This window comes from Coenobita brevimanus, chromosome 46, assembly GCF_032717465.1.
Source record: "Coenobita brevimanus isolate Jiangsu-jjx chromosome 46, ASM3271746v2, whole genome shotgun sequence".
Taxonomy (NCBI): Eukaryota; Metazoa; Arthropoda; class Malacostraca; order Decapoda; family Coenobitidae; genus Coenobita; species Coenobita brevimanus.
Window position 1 is genome coordinate 1795472 of NC_136999.1, and position 10000 is coordinate 1805471.

General features: G+C 42.9%; 1 protein-coding gene across 1 annotated transcript in view; it reads right to left on the reverse strand.

Moving 5' to 3' along the window:
- Positions 1–10000, reverse strand: part of acj6 (abnormal chemosensory protein 6) — a 159516-nt gene that overhangs the window by 105319 nt on the left and 44197 nt on the right. Inside the window, exon 2 of the mRNA XM_080271416.1 lies at positions 4051–4131. Coding sequence (XP_080127542.1) covers positions 4051–4131 — 81 coding nt within the window. The remainder of the gene's footprint in view (positions 1–4050; positions 4132–10000) is intronic.

Genomic DNA, 10000 nt, shown 5'->3' on the forward strand with positions numbered 1-10000 from the left:
TGTAGCTAATCAATGACTCCGCCAAAGTTACCTGTGCACCGTATTCACAAAGGAGTTGACGTTGTTGTTTGTTATTATTTGTTGGTTGTTGTTGATGTTGATGTTGTAGTTGATGGTGTTGATGTTGTAGTTGATGGTGTTGATGTTGTAGTTGATGATGTTGATGTTTTTGATGTGGTTGTTGTTGTGGCCCGTATTCCTGTCGGTTAAGGAAGCTTCCTAACACCTTTTCCTGAGCGATTTGGTTTGCTTACAACACCTGACTTATTCAGTGTTACATCAGTCCTTCGAATATCATCTCAGCATAATTTACAAAAGGATACTAACCAGCCATAGCCAAAAATAAATCGCTAAAGGAGAGGTGTTAGGGAGCCTCCTTATCCTCCATATCCAAAAATAAGTCGCTAAGGAGGTGGTGTTAGGGAGCCTCCTTACCCTTCATATCCATAAGTAAATCGCTAAAGGAGAGGTGTTTGGGAGCCTCCTTACCCTTCATATCCATAAGTAAATCGCTAAAGGAGAGGTGTTAGGGAGCCTCCTTACCCCTCGCCTCCGCAGCAGGCAACCCTTAAGGAAGCGATATCGTCTTACTGATTTCATTCGTGTTACTTCAAGACGATTTAACTTTCTGATCTCCTTCGATTTTTGTGGTTGTGACGTAGCTATATGAGAAGAGGCAAGTGTGTGTGTGTGTGTGTGTGTGTGTGTGTATGAGAGAGAGAGAGAGAGAGTGAGAGTTTAAAAAATAACTGGGGGCGAAGTGTTTGTAGTTAGAGAGAGAGAGACAGACAGACAGACAGACAGACCTAATTTAAGCTCAGGACAAAGTGTATGCTAGTTATATAAGTAAAAACAAACACAATCAAGAAAGAAAGGAAAAATATACAACTTAAAGAAAATCTGGGTATAATTTTCAACACCTTATCCTACACGCAACCGAAGCTCTAAAAACTTAAGCTTTATAAATACAAGCTCTAGAAAATTAAGCTCTAGAAACTTTATAAATATGGGACTTGTTGCTTAAGTCATGGTGGAAATTGAATAGTGTTGGGTTTATGGGGGTATGTTTGGTGCATTGTTTTGACGGGGTTAGTTGATGTGGGGTGATTGATAGGGTGGTTGATGAGGGTGATTGATGAACTGTAGGTGATTGATGTGGGTGATTGAGATGGGTGTTGATGTTGGTGGTTGATGTGGGTGATTGTTGTGGGTGTGATTGATGTGGGCGTGATTGATGTGGGTAATTGATGGGGTGATTGATGGGGGTAAGTGATTGATAAAAAGCAGTTCCTGGTGAGATATCAATAGTAAGACGATTTTACACACACACACACACACACACACACACACAGATACAGAGATAGATAAACACGCACATCTATTTGCCCACATTAACCACATCAGCACGAGGACGTAATATTACAGTTTTTTTCCTTCCTAATATCAGTTTTTTTTAGAAATTGTAAAATCCAAAATGAAAAGCAAAAAGTTATTTAAGGGTCTAACTAACTCTCCATTAAAAAAAAAAAAAAAAACTAAGCTGGAAATAAAATCATGTTAATGGCGGTGTTAAGAATGGAGTGAAAGAATAAATCGCTGGATGGAAGGCGTCCGGTACCGCGAGTCAGTGGAATGAAATGTCCGAAGTTCGCCACAGTAGCATCAAAAGGCGTCAACTTGTAATTTATATTGGCATTTCCTTTGTGAGTAGGATCTAGAAACTTTTGAACCACGCTGTTAGTTTTAGAAATACGATGTTAGAGAAATTGAGGGTTTGTGTTGGGTTTTTCTTTCGTTTTTTTTTCATTTGTTTTTTCTTGTTTTGTTTTTTTTGTTTTTCTGCCTAATTTCCATTCTACTAGTGAGGAAAATGTCTATCTGTTTGTATCTATTTCTCTCTCTCTCTCTCTCTCTCACACACACACACACACACACACACACACACACACACACACACACACACACACACATCATCCCGAGCCGAAAATGACACTGGGACCGAAGTAACCAGTGAATTATTTATAAGCCGAAGCCACAGTCGAACCGAGGTATCCGAACACCATCACCTTCCCTAGGCATCAGTAACATTGAGCTGATTCTCTCTCTCTCTCTCTCTCTCTCTCTCTCTCTCTCGTTTCATCCCCATTCAGTATTGCATTCTTTCCTTCTCTCTCTCTCTCTCTCTCTCTCTCTCTCTCTCTCACACACACACACACACGCACACATACACACACACACACACACACACACACACACACACACGCCCATGACTCTCTCTCAGCTGAATAAAATCGTCTGCCGTGAGCTGAAAAGGAGTGCTAGAGTTATCCCGAGCTTGAGAGGGTTAAATAGACCCGGAAGAGACGAAGAAATACGAAGAAATAAAAAAATAACCAAACCAGAATCCCCCCTTCCCACCATCTACCCCTCTCCCCCCCTCCTTTCCCCCTCCCTCTCCCCCTCCCTCTCCCCCTCATCCTCCCCCTCATCCTCCCCCTCTCCCCTCCCCCTTCCCTCCCCCCTCCCGATCACCTCGATTTTGAGCTGTTTTCGGTTTCTTTACATATTCATGGGTTTCTGCCCGGTGTGTGTGTGTGTGTGTGTGTGTGTGTGAGAGAGAGAGAGAGAGAGAGAGAGAGAGAGTGTGTTCATTTAGGTTGATATGTAGCCTATTTCCATGTTATGCTGTATAGATTCGTTTGTTTGCACTAATAATAATAATGATAATAATAATAATAATAATAACAGAAGACATCACCACACAGTCACTAACAAAAATAAATAAAGTCCTCGTACTGAATGGGCACAAGGGCGAGATGCATTATTTATGAGGGGCGGGTGATGCATTATACTTACCTGCGTGTTACCTGTAGGAATTGCACCTGAGTTATGCTGACCTTTGACCCCCTTCAGTACCTTCATTTCTGGTCATTTCTACAGGGCATTCACGGTACATTCACACGATCTTTACTCATTTATCTATCTGTCAATCTGTCTGTCTACTTATTCATCTATCTATCTGTCTATCTATCTGTCTTTCTATCTATCTCTCTCTTTAAGAACTCACCTTGCTCGTAATTTCTCAGATGAACTACACCTCCTTGTAAATATGCGTGAAATTCTTAGACATACTTAAGATGGATTTCCGTCGTAACTTAATATTTTTCACAGGAATAACTAGACTAGGGAAGATTTTTTTTTTTTACACCTTTCCTTGACCATCCTCCAGAGAAAATTCAGGGATACACAAACGCAATTACGAACTTTTCTCTCTCTCTCTCTCGTAACTCAGGTTTTGGTTTGCAGGATTGACAAGGAGGCTATCAAATCTACTGCCTCAGTCACCTGTTTGTGTTTGTAATTTTAGGGTAGCTTCTGGCCTTAGGTTCCTTCTTTCTTGCATTAAAAACAAAAATGAGCCTTACCCACCGTCTGCAATTATAGGAAAATGATGATGATGATGATAAAAGATAATGGAGTGATGATGATGATGTTAAACGATAATTGAGTGATGACGATGATTAGGATGATGTTTCTTATGCTACCTGTCCCAGTGAAACAGTTGAGTGATGGGGATATTTCCGTTGATGATGATGATGATTATGATGATATCTTTTTTCATGTTACCCGTCCTAGTGAAACAGTTGAATGATGGTGATATTTCCGTTGATGATGATGCTGACGACGATGATGACTGTGGTGGTGAGGAGGAGGAGGAGGACAGGTAATTAAGGTGGTGATAAGGATAATATTCCTAATAATTACGATGCTAATGATGCTGAAGATGATACGAGAAGGGAAATCACAGTCCAACAACCTCGTCTCTCTCCCCATCACGACCAGACCATCATTGCAAGCAGCCTCGTAGCTCCTATAACCGAGTAACCCCAACAATACCCCTCCTCAAAAATCCTACTAAATTGAACGACTCAGATCATAACAGTCTCGTAGCTCATATAACCGAGATCCCCCATACAGTACCCCTCTCAAAAAATCAACAAAATTCAACAGGTCGCCCTCTACAGCGACTTCTACAGGCAAGAGACTGACCTCGTGAAGGGGACGGGGATGGGAGTCGTGGAAGGAATTCGTGTAGACCCCCTTCTGGTATGGCAGGAGGACGGACGAGAACTGTTGGAAGGAGGGAGATACGTTTATATTAGACCCCCCATGAATCTCGTTTTCTTTTATGTTTTTCTTTTAATAAATTTCCTTTTTTATTTTACATATCTTCTTTTAATAATTTAGGTTAACTACGCACTCGGTTCTGGAGGGGGACGCCTTCATGTGGTGGCACTGATATAGCCATGCGGCTCCTCTGCCTGGGTGTACAAACGTCCCTCAACTCCCTCCCAGTCCCCCCCGAAAACAGGATGGTGGTGGACTGCAGGAGAAGGGCAGTTTAAGCCAGCAGTCCACCGGGTTCACGTTCACATGAGCCTGGGATTGCGACTTCCATCATACCCCTTCCTTTGAACACTTTCTACTCCTACTTTACCCATTTTTGTGCTTGTGTCAGGCTAGCGTGGGGGTGTTTGCTAAGCTGGGGAAGTCCTAGCTTTCTCTTATTCTCTTCCTCCTGCTGACCCTTTGAAATGTTTGCTTTAGACGATTTCCTTCATCTTAGAAAATGTTTAGATGTCGAAGTGTTAAAATCCCTCCCGGCAGCTTTTTCTGACACAGAGTGATTTTATTTCTACTGATATGCTGGTCACTGTGCTACTGAACTTCTCCCCGCTCTGTTCCCATCACGGCGGACTTGCAGCACCCATCAAACGACAAACCCGCACCTCTTTCCCTGTCCAGCTTTCTAAGAGAGAGAGAGAGAGAGAGAAACTACCTACAGTAATACAAACATGATGCTTTGGAGTAAGGACAGAAAGTAGCAGTAATTCTCAACATTCAGGGATCTTCTAAGACTGCTTCCTCCAGCCTTCCTCAGGTGTACCCACAAACACACCTGGCTCATATTAATCTCACCTGGGGCCGACCTAAGTACTGTTACATCGTTTCTGGCAGGTAGCAAATCCATCTCAGGCTCTTGTAGAAATTGGTGGGGAAGAGTACTCGACCAAAACATTACTTTATCGTTTCTCCTTTTCATTTTATATTTCCATTGATGTCTCCCCCCCTCCCCGCGTTTCAAAATTCGGTGATCGCATGTACTTTTTTCTGTCGGTGAAGTTGGTATATATGAAGTAGAGGATGTAGACGAAGTGACGGTCTAGTATTTAATTTTAAACCCCAAAATTTCATGACGATTTTTTGCGTTTTTTTTTTTTTTTTTTTTTGAGTGATTTCGAGTGACCGTTCTTAATGAAGGGACTAAGGGCCATTTTCTGAGTGGCGTGAGAGGCTTCGTAACACCTTTTCCTTGGCGATTTATTCCGCACATTTCACCTCGATATCATGGTTACTTGTGCTAGCTATATCAGTATTAAAAATCGTATAAATAACATTCCAGAGGATATTAAAGTGCATTACTCAAAATAAGTTGCTTCTAAAGAGATGCTAAGAAGTCACAGCATCGTCTTTTTCCTGCCACTGAGCTACGTGAATTAAACTTGAAAGGACGAAAATCTGGGCCATGTTAAAGTGAAGGAACTGTTCTGTGGGCAGTACTAGTAACGAAGAAGTGCAAGGACGTGGAAAATACTAGTAACAAAGAAGTACAAGGGGTTCTCCTAAGCCTACTAGAATCCTCCCCCCCCCAAGACACCCAATACCCGTTACCAGCGATCTTCCGGAACACTAACCTACACTAGGGCAGTACACAGAGCCGAATACACCTACGGATGCACCGGATATAGGGAGATTAGGAAGACAGTTGGATCGGATACCGGGAGAGGAGGACCGAACGCCTGGGCAGGTATTCCGTATGCTGAGAGGATCTTGAGTTATTCTGAGAGGCTCTTAAGTAGGAGAGGAGGGGAAGGCAACTAATTCGTATTCACAAAGGGTCTTAAGTCCTCGATAAGCAAGTATCTTTTAACTGTTAAATTATTATCGTGAATCAGTTGTCTTGGTGCTAATTCTATCACGCCCTTTCTTGCTCATTGACCCGTTTCTTTTCTCATCCATAGGTGGGAAAATAATCCTGGGTGATGATGATGATGATAATAATGATGACAATGATGATATGATGACGATGGTGATAATTATGATGATGATAATTATGATGACGATGATAATTATGATGATGATGAATTTTGTTTTGTAGTATTCAGCGTATGCAGACCGACCGCTGAAATCCACACATACGTATACATATACATATACAAGCATACATACATACGAGTTAAGAGAAAATTATGAACAATCTTATATGCCAGCTAGAGATGAAGAAAATTTATGAATAGGGGGGCAGCTAGTATCAGGAGTTGGGGAGAGGGGGAGGTAGGGGGCGAGGGGGGGGAGAGTTAGGGGCAAAAAGAGGGGGTGAGAAAGGTTAAAGGGGTAAGGTATTGGAGATAAGATAAAATTAAGGATAATGATAAACAAACAGGCTTAAACCTAAATTACTAGATCTTAAGAAGGTTTATAAATACAAGGACAACTGGTGAGGGAGGGGAGAGGAGGGGGGAAGGAGGAGAGGACGGGTGGGGGAGAGAGGAGAGGGGAGGGGGGAGGGGAAAGAGGGTTTAGTGAGACGGAGCGTAAGATGACAATGGACTTAGTATTTCCTCTATTACCTGTGATCCCGGTAAGCCCTCTAATTTTTACACTGGCTTAATTGATTATTAGCCTTGGGGTGGCTTACTGGGGGGGCTTAGTGCCGGGGGAGGGGGCAGGGGAAGGGGGGTTGACCGAGAATGAAGGAGAAAATGAGGAAGTGTGTGTGGGGGGAATGTGTGTGTGTGGGTTGGGAATGTTGTGTGTGTGGGGGGTGGATTTGTGTGTGTGTGTGTGTGTATTGGAGAGCCTGTATGAGACTGTATGTTGTTGCAGCTGACAATTCAAGATGTAGAGATGGCAATTTTAGGTCAAGTTAGAGTAAAAGGAGTATAGAATTATTTGTCATGTTTGCATCCCACTAAAATAATGCACCGACAGATGTTTCCCTGCTGGACGATTAACACTATTAGCTACGTTATTATTATTATTATTATTAGTAGTAGTAGTAGTAGTAGTAGTAGCCTGTTATTATTATTGTTATTATTAGTAGTAGTAGTAGGAGTAGTAGTAGTAGCCTGTTATTATTATTGTTATTATTATTATTATTATTATTATTATTTTTATTTTAAGCTCTAAAGAATGAACATTTTCCGTACCGTAGTATAGTACAATACATACATACAGAGAGAGAGAGAGAGATTAAATTCCAGGCCATTTGTTTGGTAGTAATTCCGCATGACACCTGACTGGGAATGTAAACAAACAAGGCAGTCCAGTGTCAAGCCAGGCCCGTAACACTTATTCCTTAGCGATTTATTTTTGATACGGTCGGGTAATATCAGTGTGTATGCTATTTATGCTGAAAAAAAGTGGTACTGGGATGAATATGGCACCGAGGAGGATGCTAAGGAGTAATGAAGCAAAGCAAATCGCCAAGGAAAGGGTGTTAGGGAGCAGACAGGCAGGTAACTCAGGTGTGACGCGTTGGCCAGTTACCTTGACTCTTCCTTGGCGACAACACACACTCTCGTCCCCACACCTGGTGATCGTGAAAACCGTGCAATGCATGGACTGTGTTTGCCTTGAAATTCACTTGTTTTAATAAAGATAAGTGAATAACCAGATGAAATTCACCTGTTGTAGTAAAGAAAGGTGAATAACCGGATGAAATTCACCTGTTTTAGTAAAGGTGAATGTCGAGTGAGCTTTTTTTTTTTTTTTTTTTTTTTTAATGTGTCCGTCTAGCTACTCTGTTAATTGAGGTTTTTAATGTGTTACTATTTTGTTAACTCATATATGCAATTTTTTTTGGTGGTCATCGAAGTGAAAATTTGTGTGTGTTCATTAGTTTGAGATTATGGTTTTATGTCTATCTGTCTATATGTCTGTCTGTCTGCATCTGTCTATCTGTCTATTTCTATCTGTCTATATCTATTTATCTATATCTGTCTACATCTGTGTCTGTCTGTCTATCTATCCACACACTGGCAAGCGGTATGCAGTAAAGTGATTGTTAACATCAGTCGTCCACACACACACACACACACACACACACACACTCTCTCTCTCTCTCTCTCTCCCCCCTCATCAAACCCCTTTTCTCCCCCTTCCTCTGACCTTCTCCCCTGGGACTGCCCCCCCTAATAATGCCCCCCTTAGGGTCCCCTCCCCCTGGTGATTATTTACCTCGTAGAAACACAAACATGGACCTCTCTCAACAACCAACTCCCCCCCCCCGCTCTCTCTCTCTCTCTCTTTCTCTCTCTCTCTCTCCCTCCCACTTTCCCTCTTAGTTTTGTCTCATTAACATCTCTCCTCCTCTCTTCTTCTCTTCTCCTCTCCTCTCCTCTCTTATCTTCTCGTCTCCCTCTTCTAATCTCCTCTCTTTCTCCCTCTCCCCTCACTCTCTTATTCCCCTTAACCCTTTCCTCGATCCCCTACTCTTCCCCTCTCCTCTCTCCACTTCTCTCTCCTCTCCTCTAGTTTCCTCTACTCTCATATACTTTTCTCTTTCCATCCCATCCCATCCCATCTCTCCTCTCCTCTCCTCTCCCCTCCTCTCTTCTCCTCTTCTCTCCTCTCCTCTTCTCCTCTCTTCTCATCTCTTGTCTTCTCTTCTTCTCTCCCATTTTTTCTTTTCCTTTGGTAAATTCTTTCGTCCTCTCCATCTCTCCTCATTCTGCCTCCTCACTGTCCTACCTCTCCCCTTCTCCCTTCCTCCCTCATCCACCCTCCTCTTCTCTCCCTCCTCCCTCTTTCCGAAATCGAGACCAAGAGACCGAGACTGAAGGAGAGAGAAGCATTGACTGTGGTGGTGGTGGTGGTGGTGGTGGTAGAGAAGGAGGAGGTGGTGATGGTGGCTGTGGTGGTGGTGGTTGCTGCTGTGTTGGTGTCGGTGGTGGTGGTGGTGGTGGTTGCTGCTGTGGTGGTGGTGGTGGTGGTGGTGTGGTAGAGGAGGTGGTGGATCCGCCATTTGCAATAAGATAACCTAAGTCTCCCATAAGCGGATTGACAGGCCTGGGTTGGAGCTGGTGTTGCTGTCTTTACTTCTCCTGTTTATGGTAAAGAGAGAGAGAGGGAGAGAGAGGGGGAGGGGGTAATAGGAGAACATGGGTATAAGAGATTGAAGGAGCAAAGGAGTGAGTGAGGGGAAATGGAGACGAGAGAGAGAAATAGAGAGAGAGAGAAAGAGAGAATGAAAGTCAGAATGGCTTGGGATCCCTTTGCTATCTTTCACCGTCATGTTTATGGAGTGAGAGAGTGAGAGAGAGGGAGGGAGAAAGTCAGGGTGAGAGAGAGGGAGAAAGACAGTGAGAGAGAGGGAAGGAGTTAGAGAAGGTAGGAATGACTCAAGAGAGAGAGAGAGAGAGAGAGAGAGATGGAGTAACAGGGAAGAGAGGAAGTGGAAAGGACCTTAGACAGACAAATAGACTGAGATAGATAGATGGATAGATAGATAGACAGAGAGATAGAAGGTTGGAGAAAGCCAGAGTGAAAGAGAGGCGGAAAGAGAGGATAGAAGTGAGTCAGCGAGGTGGCATTAAGAGAGAGAGAGAGAGAGAGAGAGAAAGGGAAGTGGGAAGGAAGTAATAGATGAATAGATAGATAGATAGTAACACAGATAGATACAGACAGATAGATATAGATAGATGAACAGAGAGAGAGACAAAAGACAGATGAGGGAGGCAGACAGAGCAAGGGCCAATAATGCTTGACGTTATCATCATCATCATCATCACCACCACCACCACCACCACCATCACCACCTGCCTATCAATCTGTCTGTCTGTCTATATACCGATCATTATCTATTTATCTGTCTATCTGTTTATCTATTTGCATGTATCTTTTTATCTATCAATCTGTCTACCTCTATCTATTTTCC